Raw genomic sequence first — 18,617 nt, forward strand, 5'->3', positions numbered from 1 at the left:
TATTTTACTACTAATAATAGTTAAAACTAATTATTATTATTATGAAGTTCTCTGTTACACTTATGTAACAATTTGGTTATATGCCAAACTTTTGTTATAAGCCTTTTTGTTATAGGCATAACATTATGCGCTAAAAAGAGCATCACTCGATAGTATTAAATAATTGCCCCCTGAATGTACAGAGGTGCCGAGACGCTAAAACACAGTATTATCATAGACAGTAAAAGAAAGTATTATAAGTCGTCGAACACAAGTAAATAAACGACCTAGGGGCGTGGCGCGCTTCACTGAAACACGCCCCGCCCCCTCCTCCCTGAGAGAACGTCAGTATATTATGACGTCACATGGTATAAACTGTACACCCGCGCGCTCTGAAGATCACTTCAGTTCAGTGAGACTCCGAGCAGAAGCGAAGACGTTCACCTGAGCAGAGCCTCGAAGTCTATCAAGACGGACAGTTGACAAAAATTCAGCAAGTTTGACAGCGACACAGTCAACACGCGTTTCTCCTGCGTTAGAGTCAGTGGAGTTCTACTTCAGCAGCTCAGTGTCAGCAGATGTTCAGCTGATGATGAATGACTCTCCACAGACAGCTGGAGGAAAAAGCTCTTCAGAACAACAGGCTTCTCCCACAGCAGCCGCTATGGAGAACCGCCCAACAGGTTAGGAATAACGGTAGTATAGAGCCCTTAAAAGTTTGTAAACATTGCAACGTCTCCGGGTGGGCGGGGCTTAGCTGGAGACAAAAAGAGGCGCGGATGCAATGTTGACAAGCGTAAACTAGCACGTTTTAGGAGGGATTTATTAAACATGGATGCAGAATAGGGATCGAAACTGTCCGAATATGTACAGTCCCTGACTCTGCGGGACCGTGACAGCCTCTTTTTTTTAATTGCTGATTTGCTAGATAAAACCAACACACCAGTTCATATTATGCATATATTATTTTACCTGATATAAAGTGTGCACTGCAAGCAGGAGCATTATTTATGATATTCTCCGTCCAGTCTTTAAGCCGTATTGCATTCAACCGTCTTCTTGATTTCTGTGAAGGAATGTCTGCCGGGATCCGGCAAAAGTGCTGTTCCTTCTATTCTGGCAGACAAAACCCCAACAAGAAGACATTTTAAAGTCAAAACCTCAAACTTTTAGCGCACCTGCTATGAGTTCTGCCTTATGTTTTGCCTCCAGCTAGAGCGGTGACGTCACAGTGACGTAGGCGATTAAGGGGTCTAGAAAATATAAATGAAAACTCTATTCTAAATAAATAGAATTAATAATAGTAAAAAAAAACTGTGAAAATAAATTCTGACATATAGTAATTTAATCTAATACAGCACACCTGTAAATTAATCTAATACAGCACACCTGTAAGTGTCACACTTCATTAACTTCCATTGTATTCATCCATATTGTTCTTTTTTCTATGGTTTATACCTCAGAATTTGGCTTGAATTTTCTGGTAACGTAGTAATTTCTTTTTACCTTTTTATTTCTTTGTTTCTTCTTTTCTTTTAGAAAAACAAACCATAAAGAGGAAGACAAAAGGCATCCATGCATTCTTCCGGCGAATTGGGAAGGCTTTAAAGATTTGCACCCTACACTGCTACGGGGACGGTATATTGTCCCCATTTCCATCCGATGATCCAGCAGATCTCCAGCCAGGTTTATCTGGCCTTGAATGGGCGTTATCAATTGATCCATGTCCATCTGGTTTGGAGCTGACAGTTAACACCAATCCGGCTGATCCTGATGGGTCATTGGTCTCAGAACCATCCAGTCTTGAGGTGATATCTGACAGTGATCAGGCTGATCCAGAGCCATCACCTGTCCCTGGTCCATCCAGCCTCGATTTAAAGTTAACACTGGATCTAGGTCTATCCAAACTTGTTTCTGAGACAATGAATGTCCCAGGACTATCTAGTCTTGATGTAACACCTGTACCAAGTCTATCCAGTATTGAGATGAAACCGGACAGGGATCTAACCGAGCCCAAGCCATCATCTGTCCCAGGTCCATCTGGTTTTGAGGCAGCTGTTGGTAAGTCTACTGTCATTTTTTATCTCCTTTTGGGATTTTCATTTTACCTACTTGTTTGCTCTTTTACACTTATGCCCAATTAATAATATGCTCCTAACTTAATGATACCTTGTCAAGATTACATAAAAAAATGTCAGAACCACAAGTTTTTCTTTGCATCATCCCTTGTAGTTTAGTCTGAACTTAATGTATATTCTTTCATTATGAGAAAGTCACAAGATCATTAATCACACAGTACATGTCCATTTTACCAGTTGTCTCGTCTAACATCTGTATTCACCCAGTGTTCTTCCTTCTTCGTGATGTTTAGACTCAGTATTTGACTTACGGTTTCTAATTTTTAATTATGTTTCTATTTCATTCTTCTTCTTCTTTTTTTGTTGTAGAACAACAATCAACAAAGAGGAAGAAGAAAGGCATCTGTGCATTCTTCCGCCGAACATGGAGGGTTGTTAAGTGTGCTGCTCTCTGTGGCCAAAGAGACAACAAAGTGGCTCCAGATCCATTTGCCATTGACCCAGTGGCTCAACAGGATAATTCAGATCTCCAGCCAGATTTATTCAGCCTTGAGAGGCTGACACTTAATGCTGAGCCAACATATCTGGAGCCATCACCAGTCCCAGGCCCATCCAAACTGAATAATGAGCCAATGCCTGCCCCACATCAGTCTGGTTATGAGCCACCTGTTGGTAAGTCTACTGTCATTATTAGTCTACTGTCACTACTTTTATTGTAATTGTATTTTTATTAGTGCTGTCAAATGATTAATCGCATCCAAAATAAAAGTTGTTTATTACATAATATATGGGTGTACACTCTGTATATTTATTATGTATATATAAATCTAAACACGTGCACCTGTCCCAGGACCATCCAGTCAGGAGATAATGCCAGTCTATGGGTCTGACATGGGTCTGGATGTTCCTGGGCTAAAACCCATTCCAGGTTCCAGTCTCGTTCTGACAGCTGCTGTGGATCTGATTGATCCCGAGCCGTCATCTGCCTCTGGTTCATGCAGCTGCAGGCGGACACCTGACACTGATCTGGACAATTCTAAACAAAAACATGTCCCAGTCCTATCTGGTTTTTGGCCAACTGCAGGTGAGTGTACTGTCATTACTTCTATAACATCTGTAGTTTTATTTGTTGTATTTTTGTAAAAAAAAAAAAAAAAAAAATTGTTCCATTTATTTTTCATATTTGTTCCTACCGAACGTATAAATTATTTATGCTCCTGACATGTATCTTAATTCCTTGTTTGGTATTCAAAATTAATTCTGTGGCATTCTAGTTGACAGAGTTTGTTTTGAATCACATACTTCCTTGTATATCATTATTTTCCTGATTCCCTGATTGCCTTTATAGTCTGCTCTTAGCTAATGCATGGAATACAGTTTATAAAAGCCACATTATCTGAATAACTCTTCTGTCTGCCTTTTGGAGTTCATGTAAGAGAATCAAAAGAAAGTAGTACTCATAGTAGTACTTCTTTCTGCATGTTTTCTTTTTTCAGCAAAATTTTCCTCCCGTTATGATGTGGGACGGAAGTTGGGACAGGGAGGTTTTGGCTCTGTGTATAAGGGGACTCACAGATTTAGTGGACGGAAGGTAAACTACTCCTGCTTTATTTAAAAAAAAAAAAAGTTACTTTTAGTTTTGTCTTTGTTTCTTTTACTTTCATCATTGTTCCGTACTATTTTTTTATTTTTATGTAAAAATTAACATATAGATAATTGCAAACATGTTTAAAACAATTTGTCTCTTTGCAGGTTGCTATCAAATTTCTACCTAAGAATCTCTGGAACAGCTTAATTAATGTGGTAAGTTAATTTAGAAAAACTGTGTTGACTATAGTGTAGTTTATAATGGGAAATAGTGACAAGAAGAAGCATTTTCAATTGTGCTCTCAGACTTTTAGACTCTGCTGTATCTCAATGTCAATATTACACACAGAAGTGAAAGGTCAAGCTAACCTTTTGTCAAAATTTGTTTTTCCAGCCTGGATCTACAGAACCACTGCTGTCAGAAGTGGTTATAAATGTGATGGTGTGCGCACCTCCGAAAAGCCCCTACATTGTACAAATGATCGAGTGGTTTGATCAGCCACATCAGTTCATCATAGTTATGGAATATCCACATCCATGTCAGACCTTGCTGGAATTTACCATGTGCCATGGATGTTGTCTGGATGAATCTGTGGCACGTGGTTTAATGCGGCAAGCAGTGCTTGCAGCCAAACACTGCATTGAACGGGGCATCTTACACAATGACATCAAGACGGACAACATGCTGGTCAACACAGAGACACTGCAGCTCAAACTAATAGACTTCAGCTGTAGCAAACGTATTAACATGTCTTGCTCTGAAGGTGAGTTGATGTAATGCTATAATATGTCAAATAATGTACATGATTCAAAGCTTATTATCTCAAAGTAGACTAACAGAGCTCTGTGATTTCATTTTCTAAAGACTTCTGTGAGCAATTAATCTCTTGCTTCCTATACAGATCATCAACAGGCGGTTGGATCAACAGTCTGGTCTTTGGCTATGGTACTTTTGGAGATAGTAAACGGAGACCAGCCCATGAGTGTTTTGCAGAAAGCACGTCATCCTTTGATACCAAATTTCTCCAGTGGTGAGACAACAGCACACAACAATAATACAAACATACATTTTTGGCACAATATCAGTGTTCAACTTCCCAGCTACTAAAAATAAAAGGGGAAACTGATTGATATAAAACATAATGATTGATATTTAAAGTACAGTAAGTGTAACACACAGGAGACTGTCCCTGTTTAAAATTGAATACAGTACAAAATACTATGTTTTTCAGAAGATATTCATACATGACAACATGCCTGTGCTATGCTCTCATAAAGAGCATACATGACTAACCAGCTTTTTCCTCTTTGAAAACTTGTACAGAGTTTCAAGATCTGATAGAGCAGTGTCTGGTCAGGCCTCAAACCAAGACGTTAGAGCAGATCTTAGAACATCAGTGGTTTAAGCTGGACTGAGGGAAGCCAGAGGATCAGGAGGCAGGTTGTGTAACAGCTTGAGGGAAGGCAGATACTAACCAACTCTTCAGTAAAAAAATAAATGAATAAATAAAAGCAGATCATTCATCTGTAGAGAATAGCTAGCAGACAGCACTTTACTGCAGACCGAACTTTCACCTTTCACCTGTGGCACTGAATATTACACCTACTATGGAGGTGACATTTTGCCAAGACAAATTTGTCAAGATTCTAGTATTTGGTTTTTCTCAAAAATCCTAGATAATTGTGCACTTTGGAGAAAAACTAAATGAAAGAGAATGTAGTGGTCTAGAGACAAATAGGCCTAATACTGAAGATTCGGAATGGGTTCTTAGGGGCCTTTTGCCACAGATGAAATAATCCAGGCATAGCTGAATTCATATAGTAACTAAGAGTAACTTGACAGAAAATTCCCAGTGAAGACCAGTAAAGATTTTACAGTATATTACTGGCCACCAGATCTACGTTAGTTTAGGTACTGACATTAGATCAGGTACTGAGGGTAGAGTCATTTTATTACAATAGGCCACTTACCCAATCAGTACAATATTATCTTAAATATTTTGAATTCACAAACCTCTGAGTCCACACATTATAAAAAAAACAAAAGTCTCTAGACCAACAAGTCTAAACAGTATAATATATATTATATTGCAATTATATATGTATAATAAAATATTATAGTGCTATTTATATTTCTGTAACTATGATTATTTTTCTACAGTGTAATGAGTTCTCTTTGTTAGCATTAGCTTTACTTAAATATTTTCTGAGTTAGACAATAAAATAATTTTGACTTAAATCAGAATATCATCCCCACCTAATTATTAAAGTACAGTAATGAGTATAAATGACAATAAATGAGATATACTGACTTGTATTCTATTGACAACCATATGCAATTTAAAACTGTACATACTGCATTTAAGAATAGTTTGTATTTTTGTTGCATTTTTCTAGGTAGTTTCTTATTTATAAATTAGTTTGTATATTAAGCTTATTTCAAGAACAAAACAAAGTATCTTAATAATGCCACACACTTAGAAAAAAGCCATAAACTAGGGCAATCAATTAAAAATGAGAATTTTGAATATTTGTTGAATTTAATCTAAAAATCCACATCTGAATGCAAAAACATTGCCTTCACATTTCACGTGTGCATCAGGCAGACTTATCAATTGGTGCGTTTCTATTACCTTTCAAATTGCGCAAATGAAATGGAAATGTCAATTTTGCAAAAATGCTCCTATATCAGAAAGTTTTTACGCTCGCATGAGGTGGTTTTCAGGCAATGCGAAAAAGGAATAATTTGCAAAACTGCAATGGAAACAATTTTTTCGCATTTACAGGTCACAGGGTTTATGTAAAAAGTCATGTGATCATTCTTCAAGAAACTATTTGCGCAACGACTAATTTGACTATGGTTTAAACTGAAGTTTTGTATCCGACTAGCGTTAGTCGACTAGTCTAAAAGCAAGACACCCCCAAAAGATGGTAAGAAAAAAAAATACTTTGTGTGTGGGGTACATTTGAAACACCTTAAAGTGCATTCACAATTTGTCTGATCTGTGATCTTTTCTTCGCACATGCGTATTAGCTCCCTCTTTAATCATGGGAAATTTGAAGTACATGCGTTTCTCCAGTCCGAAGATATCGGTGAAAGTTTTTTTCCAAGGTAAGTTTTTCACTTCACCACATCTCTTCCACATTGAATAGCTTGTCATCGTTACATGACTGTTAAAGGTAACTTACATTTTGGTTAACCTTAATCTGTGCCATGCAATGTCATAAAATATAGAGAAATGTTTAAGGTAGGGCTGGGATAAACTATTATTTTTTAAACAATTAATCTAGCGATTATTTTTTTAGATGCATCGATTAATCTAATGATTAATTTTTTCAGACTGATTCGATTTCGATTATCTCCCCATTAATTGACTTCTAACAATTTATACATGTTGATTTACATATCTGAATGAAAAAAACATGAATTCCTTAAAGGGGGGGTGAAATGCTATTTCATGCATACTGAGTTTTTTACACTGTTAAAGAGTTGGATTCCCATGCTAAACATGGACAAAGTTTCAAAAATTAAGTTGTACGTTTGAAGGAGTATTTTTGTTCCAAAAAAAGCTCTTCCGGTTTGTCACAAGTTTCGGAAAGTTTTTTTCGAGTATGGCTCTGTGTGACGTTAGATGGAGTGGAATTTCCTTATATGGGTGCTAAGTGCGCGCTCTTCTGCCGGAAGTGTAGCAGAGCACTGAGAGGCTGAGCACAGCCTGATCAGAGCGAGAGCGTCGCGAAAAGTCACAAAAGAAGTGTGTTTTTGGTTGCCAGGGCAAGACAACCCTGCACAGATTACCAAAAGACAAACAGCATTAAGGGACCAGTGGATGGAGTTTATTTTTACAGAGCATCAACGGAGTTGTGCAAGTGTTTTTGTTTGTTCCCTGCATTTCGGATTGCACATCGTTTATTTCTTAAGGATAATGCAGTCCCAACGGAAAAGGGTCACGATTGTGTGTTGGAACCACATGCGGTGAGTAAAACTGCTTCAAATATCTCTGTGTTGTTAACTTAGCTATCAGCGCGTAAGCACATCAAGTAAACAACATGCGATGTTGTCATCAAACTGCACTTTCCACATGTACAGCTTAAAAAAAAAAGACGACATAAAGTGGAACTTTGTCATTTTCCAAAACCGCTAAGCAAATATATACAGTTTCAGTACATACCACATAGCATACCGCCTTTGCTGATGCTGCTCTTGTTAAATTTCAGCCTCTGGATATCTGTGTCACAGCTTCCACATGCTCTCAACTCAAAAGCCTACTGGTGCTCGTGATTCTTTAGCTCCGCCCACACGTCACGCCTCTAGGCGCTCGTGTTTTTCCGGGAAAAATCGGTACAGACTATCTTTCTCTTATAAATATAATAAAAATAAAGACTTTTTGGAGTTATGAAGGATGCAGTACTACTCTATAGGTACTCAAGATTAACAGGATATTGAGTGAAAATGAGAATTTCACCCCCCCCCCCCCTTTAACATTGCAATATATGTTTATTGCTCTTAAAATTACAATATAAAAGACTGACTAAGAATGCATTACTTTGCACTTGTATAGAGATAGCATTCAATAAAACCTTGAAGCCTTGAAAACGCATAGCTTACTGAAACAAGCTTACTGAACACATAGGGCCTAGGTTACTGAAAAAAAGTTCTTCTTTCAGATGAAAATAACAACAAATTGATGTCTAGCATTCAATAAAAAGGTCACCCCAAAATACTTGTTTAGAGCAATTGAAAGAATACCGTAACCAATGTAAACTTGAGGGCTTTAAGCTAATACAGAGAGTGCGTTTCCAAAAAAATAAATAAATAAAAATGTGGGACAGTGGGAGCCAGCAGCCTGTCATGGAGAAAAAAAAAATCTCCGAATGCTCCACGTGAAACTTTGGCGTTCCACCCTTTTTCTATCGTGTACGGAAGTTCTAAGCGGCCATACATTATAATTTTTTTCCTTCTTGTTTTCTCGTTATAACGACTTAATTTTCTCGTTATCTCGACATAACGAAGTTCGTTTTCTCGTTATAATGACTTAATTTTCTCGTTTTATCATTATCATGACTTCTGTGTATGGGCATAAAAACATAGAGGCAGCATCATGGATGATCGTATTCACTTTTACTTTGATCAGGGACTTACTCAAACTGAAATTTACACATAAGTGTTTGACACTTGAGAAGGAGGCTGTCGGGTCTGCAACTTTATCGTCGAAGACAATATAGCGACCCTGAAAGTGTAGTCAATTTCATTGCCAGTCAGCTGGAGGGACCGGGACGTCTGCATGGCTACCGAATGATGCGTGAAAGATGTCGTTTGAATGGTTTGCGGCCGACCACAGCAATGGTTAGAGAGATACAGATAAGTCTGGATCCATCAGGTGTGGAGGAAAGAAGCGGGAGGAGGTTGCGTAGGGCGACATTATGGAGTGCCAGGACCTAACTATCTATGGCACATGGACTCTTACGACAAACTGAAGCCGTATGGCATAGCAGTTAACGGCTGCATTGATGGTTTTTCGCGGCACATCATCTGGATGCAAGCCTACTTCACAAATAACAATCCTAGAGTAATTGCTGGGTATTATTTCCGCGCTGTTGCTGAAAGAAGGGGTTGCCCTAAAATAATCCGATCCGATTTTGGTACCGAAAATGTCCACGTCAACAGGCTACAAGAGTTTCTTCGTGAAGACTCGACTGGAACTGTGCATGGGCCGTGTGTCTTTCAAGGAACAAGCCAAGCAAACCAGAGAATAGAAAGTTGGAGGGGTATCTACAGACGACAAAACGCAGATTACTGGATTGATGTTCAAAGAACTACAGTCAGCTGGTGATTTCACAGGCGATGCAACTGACAAAGGCCTTATACAGTTCTGTTTTCTATCCATAATTAAGGTAACTGTATGTTCTTTACTCTGCTATAAAATTATCTTATTTGTTTAACATTTATTAAAAACCATTAAACGCAGCGTTTCTCTTTTGGTATGTTTACTCATGTTTGCTTAACTCAATCACCCTTTCTTATTATTAGACTTGTAATCTGTTTGTATAATTTAGTTCACATCTGCTTGTCCATATAAAAATTTTTGAGGAAAAATGCTAAAATGCTCTTGCCTATAGGACCTGGTCCATGTATTTTGGTCATTTGATTTTCTATTTAAAAATAAATAAAGATAAATGAGAAACGGTTTGATTTTCGTTTTTTCGTTTTGTTTAAGAAACGGAAAACCAAAAATGTAGCTGGATTTTTCGTATTTTTGTTTGTGGGTAAAAAATGAGATTATGCTTTAATATTTGTTTGAATGTGTGGGCGGCGCTGAAACGCCCCTTTCATCCCTTCTGCAGAACTGTACTGCACCAACAAGTGGCAACCGCAAGCTCAATTCATTTTCACCAGGAGAGAAGCGGCAGACAGCAGAGTTTATTGATCCTGCGGATTCTTTGCTAGTGGTGCTTGCAAGATAAAATAATAATAATAATAATAATATTAATAATAAAATAAAAAATAATATTATATTTTCCCGGCTGCTGCATGTTATTGACAAAGCAGACTTGACAACTTTATTCATAAAAGGCCATTTGAATTTTACTTTAGCCTGTGATCTACAACGACATGGAGTAAAATATAGGCCTACTAATAATTTTTTGCCTACTTATTTTATTCTAGGCCATTCATAAAAAAATAAAATGGGAAAAACCCAAACCCACATTTATAATAAAACTTATATTAAAATAAGTTAAGTTTTACCCATAATTAGTCTACTTTAAATGTTTTAATTATAGGCTACTTAGAATTATGTACAGTAGATGACGTATGAATATAGTGATGGTGTGACATCATTACAGATAATGAGTTCAGACCGGAAACACTGCACCTCTCCTTGGTTTCATTTAAATTACATAGGCCTAAATATAAAATTATTATTATTATTTTTCTATTTAAATTGATTATTTTAAAAGTAGACATGTCCAGCTATGGTTCGTCTAATGCATAAGCCTGTTTCATTTCTGACGTTTCATAAAGAAGTTAATGTAGACCGAGATGACAGAAAGCACATCCTGTTGAGTTTTGTAAGGTTTTCATGTAATTCAGGGTGTCTACGACCCAAACTGACGGAGCTGAAGCTCTTTCCTCTAGTTATCCGGATGGAAGCTGTGGATCGGGATCCGCCGATCGGAGAAGTGCTGCAGACTACACTCTACAAGATAAAGCTTCAGTTGCTGTAGTTTGTATAGCAAATGAAAACATGTTAGGCTGTGAGGTTTTTCTTAAATAGGCATAGAATAAAATTAGTAGGCTAAAAATCTGCATATTTCATGTCATTGTAGATCATATATAGGCCTACAGTAAAATTCAAATGTCATTGAATAAATTAATTTCTGTTTGGTCAAAAAAAAGAAATATATATATATATATAAGCTTGCAAGCACCACTAGCAAAGAATCCGCAGGATTAATAAACTCTGCTGTCTGCTGCTTCTCTCCTTGTGAAAATGAATTGAGCTTGCGGTTGCCACTTGTCGGTGCAGTACAGAAGGGATGAAAGGGCCGTTTCAGCGCCGCCCACACATTCAAACAAATATTAAAGCATAATCTCATTTTTTACCCACAAACAAAAATACGAAAATTCCAGCTAAATGTTCTCCGTTTCTTAAACAAAACGAAAATCAAACTGTTTGTCATTTATCTTTATTTATTTTTAAATAGAAAATCAAATGACCAAAATATAGGTACACGGACCTTTCCTTAATCATGCAGGGTTATTTGTTCTAAAATGTCATATTTTTTTAGGTCTTAACATTTTGAAGTTAAAATGTTACTTGCCATTGTTTCTAATCTCGCTATTTATTTTCGGTCGCTGTCAGTTTGATGTGATGCTGAATTGCTTGTCCACATAAATTGGCAATAGGCGGCCGTGGGATTCAGCACTAATGCTTAACATAAAATGTTATAAATAAAACAACTGGAAAACTATGCATGTATATATTACAACAAATATCCAAAACAACTTACAACTGTAAATTGTTTTGGATTTTATTTTTTAAATAGCTGTAAATACATGAATAGTTTTCCAATAGTTTTATTTACTATTTAAAAATATTATTTTTTACTTGTTTATTATTTAGATTTGTTTTTTTTTTCAATTTTTATGTAATAGTGCTTTTAATAGTTATTTACAATTAATGTTTTACGTCTACTGCTTCAGTAAACACTGCTTCACTTCTTTATACTTCTACTAATGCCTAATATGCTTTGTTTAGGACGAACTGGACACTGTTGTAAACATGTGGAATAACCACCGAATCCGACGCAGCAATGGTCGTGACTTACAACATGGGAAACCATTCCTCATGTACAACTTACCAGAACTCTATCAAATAAAAGACTATTTGGATCCTGTAGATGCTGAAAGATTGGATGTGATTATCCATGAAAATGTCTGCCTGTGGAAATCAGACATACCCTGTGATCGTGACCTCCATGACCTCTGTGTTCTTGTTATGGAGGAGAATAATCTACAGCCAATTGCAGCAGCCACAGAGGCATTGAGACTCTACAAAAACATCCGGCCTCTGGTTAGGGAACTTTTAGGTTTATAGATAACATCCCATAATCATAAAAATGCACAACATTTTTTTTGTGTGTAAATATAAGAATGTCTTTTTTTCTAGGTTGCAGGTTCTATATATGTGTGTGTGTGTGTGTGTTCTTAACTATGTTTATTGAAAAAAATTTAACAATGGAAAAAGCAGCAAAGTATGAGTCAAAGAACTTTGTTTTAATATGAAAGCAACAATGTGGTTTATCTGTACTACACAAAAATAAATCAGCTGATGCAAATAAAGCATTTCAAGTGAAAATGTACTGTTTCAACAACAAATTTTTTAGATTAACTATTGGATATATAGTATACATTGAAAACGGCATAGGCATGGAACAAATACCTGATGAGATGACATAAAACTGCCCCATCCAACCACTAAACTTCTGTTAGTAATAGTGAAATTGGAAAACCCATAAACAACAATACTATTCCAGTCACAATAGTTTTTACAATAATTCCCTTTTTTTTCAACTTTGTGAACTGTATGTAATGTGTAACATGACATTACTTTAAATTTCTAATGATAATATAGTACACTTGTTCACAAAAATATATGAATCAGTTGCTGCAAATAAAACGATTCAAATGCAAATTTACTGCTTGCACTGCAACAACATATTACTTAGATTTACTGCTTTATGTATAAATGGAAAAAAGGTGTGAACATACCTGAAGAAATACCTGATGGGAAAACCTAAAACTGTCCCATTCAAATCAGTCTGATAAACTTCAATTAGAAACAGCAAAATTGGAAAATACATACACAATGATACTATTACATTAGCAATCATTTTTCAAATTACTCCCATTTCAACTTAATGCACTGGATATTATGTATAACATGAATTGACTTTCAATTTATAATGATAATGAAGTATACTATTATTTACAAAATACATAAATCAGTTGCTCCAAATAAAAATTCTAGAGAAACTGTACTGTTTAACCATAGATTATTTAGAGTAACTGTTGGATGTAAAAATGAAAAAGTGTAAACATAACCGGAGCTATCCTCAAATGAGCTAAAACTCTATTAGAAATAGTGTAAAACTTGAAAACCCATTGACGACCATACTATTCCATTCACAATAGTTCTTAAAATAACTTTTATTTCAACTTAATGAACTGCATAACATTTAAAAATGAGAACATTCCTTTCAGTATATATATTTTCAGTCAAATTTAACAGACATCTTTTTCATGCTGTTCAGGCACTTTAGCTTTAACACTCACAGGTCTATGACATATCCATTAGCCACACTCCACTGTTCAACACAAAGCAAAACTCTACCCTAAATTCTGCATAGGGGCTGTAGTCACTTGCCAGTTCAAGGTGTTGTGAACAAGTGTGGGCAATGGGCCTTCTTGAAAACTCATTCATTTCGGTAAATGTTACCTGAATCGTCTTGGAGAGAAATAAATCAGACCCTATGCAGTATCTGAGAAAAAGACCAAGCTCCTTCTGGTCCCTCTCCTTAACAAACCGCAAGAGATGATTTGATACTGTTGTTTCAGAAGGGGACATCCTTTGTGGGAATCTGAAGGATTTTGCCACATTTCTTGCCTTTGGTTGAAGATTTTCAGTTATCTTGTCCAGACTTTCTGCTGTCATGTTTTCCCCAACAGATCGCAGAATGGGTTGCCAGCATTTTATTATGTTGGTTGGTTTTTGCACAATCTCTTTATGTGCAATTTCATTTTTCATTTGGAAGCACTGTGCAGTTGTGACTGCTGAGTACACTGAGGACTTCATCCATGTCAGCACTTTGAAAGTCTTGGAGTGCTTCATTTAAAACATCCTTCTCTGTTGGACTAATGTAATTGAAAAACACCTCTATAAGACTAGTTTCTGGTGAAGGAAGGGACAATGCTTCTTTTAGAAAAGGAGGTGCCAGCTGAATTGGCAAGTAACCAAAGCGCACCCATCCAATGGCAAAAATCTGTGCAACAGCTTCCCACTCTCTTTCTTGGTAAGCATGATGCAGAGTTGGTATCTTGTACGTTGTTCCACAGGTTCTTGTTGCATAAAATATGTCCCAAAATTCAGTAAGACAGTCTTGGAACACTCCATCCCCGACGCCAGCTTCCTCCTCACCATTTTCGAGTACACGTTTAATTGTTACATTGGCATGTAGAATGTTATTGTCTGAGAAAGCCTGAATCATATCATTCACACAGTGAACTCTGCGAAATCACTACTGTTTCACTTTCAGTCACATTTCTTGGGTTTTCAAAGAACAAGTCATTGTTTGATGGCTCCTGGGTGTCAGCTGCCTGAGGTGGATCTTCTGCCACTGTTTCTATAGCATCTGTGATTTCATAGAATGAGCTACCTGGAACAAAGACTGTATCTGGCTCAAATGGAACTGTTTTCGGTATTGTTTCAGTAAATGTTTCGTTCCCCGCACAATCAACATGTACAGGTGAGTATACAAGTGTGTCAGAGACCATGTCAAAGGATGTGTTCACATCATTACCCAGGAACACCACTTCATCATCAGAAGACTGGAGTACATTGTCACTAGATCTGACAGGTGTAACAGTCGGGGAGTGCAAGGTCTGACTTCTGTTCTGATTGTTACATCCTGAAGGACATGGAGATACGTCTGGTGTGGAAGTAAGCCGGGATCTCTTTAGAGTCAAATTTGTGTCAGTTTCATCACTCTGATCAGAATCCTGATCTTTCAGTCTTGTGCACACATACAGTCTAAGAAGTTGGTAACGTGTTGCCTCGTACAATCCACCAACTGTCTGATTTTCTTTGATTGGTTCTTCAGAGCCAGTGACACAGAGCATAAAGTTGAAATTGTCAATATTCCCTTTTACTGATTTACCATTAGGGAAAAAAAGTTATTTCCCGATGTTCAGAACATTTAACACTGTGTCTCCTTTTTTAACAACAATTTCTCGTGTTCCACCTCCTTTGGGTCTTCTTGTTTGTAGCTGCTATCTTGGTAGTTCATCCACCCAAGTTCAATTTTCCTTGTCTTGCTTTCAGCATTCTTATTGCCAACTCCTTTTTTTTTTCTGATTTTGAATTGCTGGTAATTTCATTTTTTCTCACAATCGGTTGATCAATTTCTGTTTTCTGTCTACATTCCCATGTTCTTCTGCATTTATCGGCATCCAATTTTTATTACCGATAAATCAATATTACCCCAATTTTACAGTCTCTGCACTGGCTACCTATTACACTGAACAAAATTCTAAACGTAACACTTTTGTTTTTGCCCCCATTTTTCATTAACCGAACTCAAAGATCTAAGACTTTTTATAAGTACACAAAAGGCCTATTATCAAATATTGTTCACAAATCTGTCTAAATCTGTGTAAGTGAGCACTTCTCCTTTGCCGAGATAATCCATCCACCTCACAGGTGTGGCATATCAAGATGCTGATTAGACAGCATTATTATGGCACAGGTGTGCCTTAGGATGGCCACAATAAAAGGCCACTCTTAAATGTGCAGTTTTACTGTATTGATGGGTCTGGGGTGGGACGCAGTGCAACACATCTCCTTCGCATAAAGTTGATCAGGTTGTTGATTGTGGCCTGTGGAATGTTGGTCCACTCCTCTTCAATGGCTGTGCGAAGTTATTGGATATTGGCAGGTAGTGTAACATGCTATCATTTAAGCCGATCCAGAGCATACTGCATAGGGTCTGATTTATTTCTCTCCAAGACGATTCAGGTAACATTTACCGAAATGAATGAGTTTTCAAGAAGGCCCATTGCCCACACTTGTTCACAACACCTTGAACTGGCAAGTGACTACAGAACCTATGCAGAATTTAGGGTAGAGTTTTCATGTTCATTTTTTCCCCACGAACACTGCACTTTCACTTTAATTCAGCGCATGCGGCACAGCAAAAATAGACTCAGTACGTTAACAATCGCAGCACTGCTGCAGACGATGCACCGCTCCTTGAACGCACTGACGGACCACAACCTTGTGCAGCTGGAATCCATTAATACTTACATCAGACGGACTATGTGTGAAACAAGTGTTATAATGTAACACCAGAGCACTGCTGTATGTACCCTCACCACACCTTGCAGTCGCTGCTTAGAAGTGCAACATTGTAAAGGGTCTGTCTGAAACAGTGTCGCGCGGGCGCATCATCATAACGAAAATATAAACCGGTTTTCGGTGTGAACCGGTTTACCGCCCAGCACTAATGCCATCTCATATTCTTGAACTGCAGTTATACCTGATCAAATGCACACTATTATTCTTTAGCTTGGGTTAAACAAATACATTTTAGTTGGTTGGAGCAGCAGCTATGCTAATTATGTCTATTTGTTTCTCTGTTTTGCCATGGGATAGGATTTAGAAAAGCTTCAGTTTGGATCCAGAACACTTGAAAAGAGATTATGTCAACCCCTCAGATGACCTCAACCCTGAAACAACATACAGGACCACCAAATTTTGCTGTAAGTTTGATTACATAATACAGTAATTGCTGTTAATAGTGTTTGTCATCTGAGCGTTGTAATGCATTGTCTGTATGAGTGTGAAATGTGCTGTTGCAGTGTTGGGAAATGTATAAAGCAACCCAGAACCAAAGCAAAATTGGAGAAATTAAAACAAGAACAGAGATAACCCAAAAATGAAAAGGAAACACACACGAAGAAAACTCAAACAACTCCAACCCAAGTCCCCAAACCTATCACATTAAACAGTCTCCTTTAAAATGAGTACACCAGACAGGTGCAGTCAGTGAACCACCCATTAGGCTAATTCGTAGGCACAGAAAACAATCACCACTCTCCCGGAAGTGCAGGGAACTTCACATTGATTACATCTTTAATTTATTTTTTCCCCATACATTTCTGCCATATTTACATAAACTGAGTCACCACTGAAAAGCTATTAATAAATATTATAGAAACATAAATGTTCTGTGAATTTGCTTTCCAACGATTTGTATTGTAAAAAGTGCTATACAAATAAAATTGAATTGAATGTGAAGAAATTTAATGTTAACAACTGTTAAAAATTAAAATTAATAAACACATATATTGCAAATTAATATATTATAAATGTATTTACAGGAAATAAATATATTTAAATATTTCCAATAATATGTGTTAGGTCCCCAGCTTGTCTAGAGGTGTGGGACTAACAAACAAATATATACCCAGGATGGAAAAACCAAGGAAAACTCAAAGCATGTGTTGCAGGCCCCGCCTCCGGAGGCCCGTCAGACAGATTACTGTACCTGTAAAAACAGGATAAAATGAAAAGACCGAGAGAGTCACGTCTGCTCCTTCACAGCTCCTCTGTTGGTATGAGAAAGCCTGCGCAGTTTAGCAGTCCGTTCGCGACTCCCGGGCCGGAATATCAAAATAAGAGTCCTTTTTCTTTGTCCATGTAAACCATATACATACATTAATTTGCACATTGCATAAACAAATAAGATGATCGTTGAACTTATAACAATATACAGATTTCAGTGAAAAATAAAAAAAACACAATTGTATTCACATTTTGTGTGTATCACACTCTCCCTGACAAAATAAGAAAAGCTCCAGCCAGTAGTGAGGTAAGTGTTGGCATCAGTTGCTCAGACTGCCCCTGAATCAGTTCTTCAATTAAGTTGAAACCCAGTAGTGGTCTCTCAATTGGCATTTTACTCACCAGGAATGGGACATTGATAGATAAACTTGGGTCCTCATTTCCCAGCAGGTTGACTGTGATGACTACCCAACCATCAAATGGGATAACGTCTCCATTTACAGCATAGACTTTCAGATCATCTTGACATCCGAGAAGCTCTCGAAGTGGCCTCACTTCAACACTTGGCAAATACTTCTCTCTCCACACACGGTCCACCATGCTGACTTGGGCACTGGTGTCAAGTAATGCTCTTACAGTCAAGCCATTCAAGTTGCACTGGGTCAGTGCCTTGCTTCCGATCAGTTTGATTATGTTGTCATTTTTGTTTTTGTATGAACCCAGGATGCTTGCTCCTTGACTCATGGACTTCATCTCATTTATTGGTTTGTTTGTTTGTCTCTGATACAGGCGTTCTTGTCCTGACACTCCACCGCTAGGCCTGGCTGGCTTCAGGGGAGTTATGTCTGGCTGGGGCATTTGCGGTGCGGTCACTGGTTGCCCCTTTGCAGTGGCTGGCTCCCGTTTCCCTGCCGCTGAGGTCGTCGTAGGCAACCCACTGCCCAGTGTCCATCCTCTCCACAGATGAAACAGTGTGCACAGTTCTGTCGCCCTTCGTCTGCACATCATTGGCAGCATCGCAAACGGCTCACCCGGCTAAAGGATGGTTGGCTGGCAGAGCACTGGCAGCCCCCGTCAGTTCGTGCTGGCATGGAATGTTGTATGGCGTCTACCATGCTGGTTAGAGCAT

The 18,617-nt window shown here is 37.7% G+C and overlaps 1 protein-coding gene across 3 annotated transcripts; it reads left to right on the plus strand.

Annotated features, from left to right (window-relative positions):
• The first annotated feature begins 354 nt into the window (after nt 1–354).
• On the plus strand, nt 355–12,337 carry LOC113109001 (aurora kinase A). Of its 3 annotated transcripts, XM_026272459.1 has the most exons (10): nt 355–662; nt 1,519–2,040; nt 2,427–2,729; nt 2,908–3,141; nt 3,554–3,648; nt 3,810–3,860; nt 4,039–4,408; nt 4,547–4,675; nt 6,679–6,756; nt 9,313–9,607. In XM_026272459.1, the coding sequence occupies exons 1-10, from the start codon at nt 569–571 to the stop codon at nt 9,399–9,401; spliced, it is 1,965 nt and encodes a 654-aa protein (XP_026128244.1). In that variant the 5' UTR covers nt 355–568; the 3' UTR covers nt 9,402–9,607. The 3 variants fall into 3 exon arrangements, with proteins under 3 accessions (XP_026128244.1, XP_026128246.1, XP_026128245.1); XM_026272461.1 differs by lacking the exons at nt 6,679–6,756; nt 9,313–9,607 and adding an exon at nt 11,906–12,337; XM_026272460.1 differs by lacking the exons at nt 6,679–6,756; nt 9,313–9,607 and adding an exon at nt 4,969–5,156.
• Nucleotides 12,338–18,617: the final 6,280 nt, after the last annotated feature.

This window comes from Carassius auratus, chromosome 9, assembly GCF_003368295.1.
Source record: "Carassius auratus strain Wakin chromosome 9, ASM336829v1, whole genome shotgun sequence".
NCBI lineage: Eukaryota > Metazoa > Chordata > Actinopteri > Cypriniformes > Cyprinidae > Carassius > Carassius auratus.

What these genes read in the sequence shown, in the direction of transcription:
- LOC113109001 (XM_026272459.1), top strand. Translation starts at nt 569, where the DNA reads ATGATGAATGACTCTCCACAGACAGCTGGAGGAAAAAGCTCTTCAGAA. An exon ending in TATGGAGAACCGCCCAACAG is followed by an intron (nt 663 to 1,518) that starts GTTAGGAATAAC and finishes CTTTTCTTTTAG; the next exon opens with AAAAACAAACCATAAAGAGG. An exon ending in TAACATGTCTTGCTCTGAAG is followed by an intron (nt 4,409 to 4,546) that starts GTGAGTTGATGT and finishes CTTCCTATACAG; the next exon opens with ATCATCAACAGGCGGTTGGA.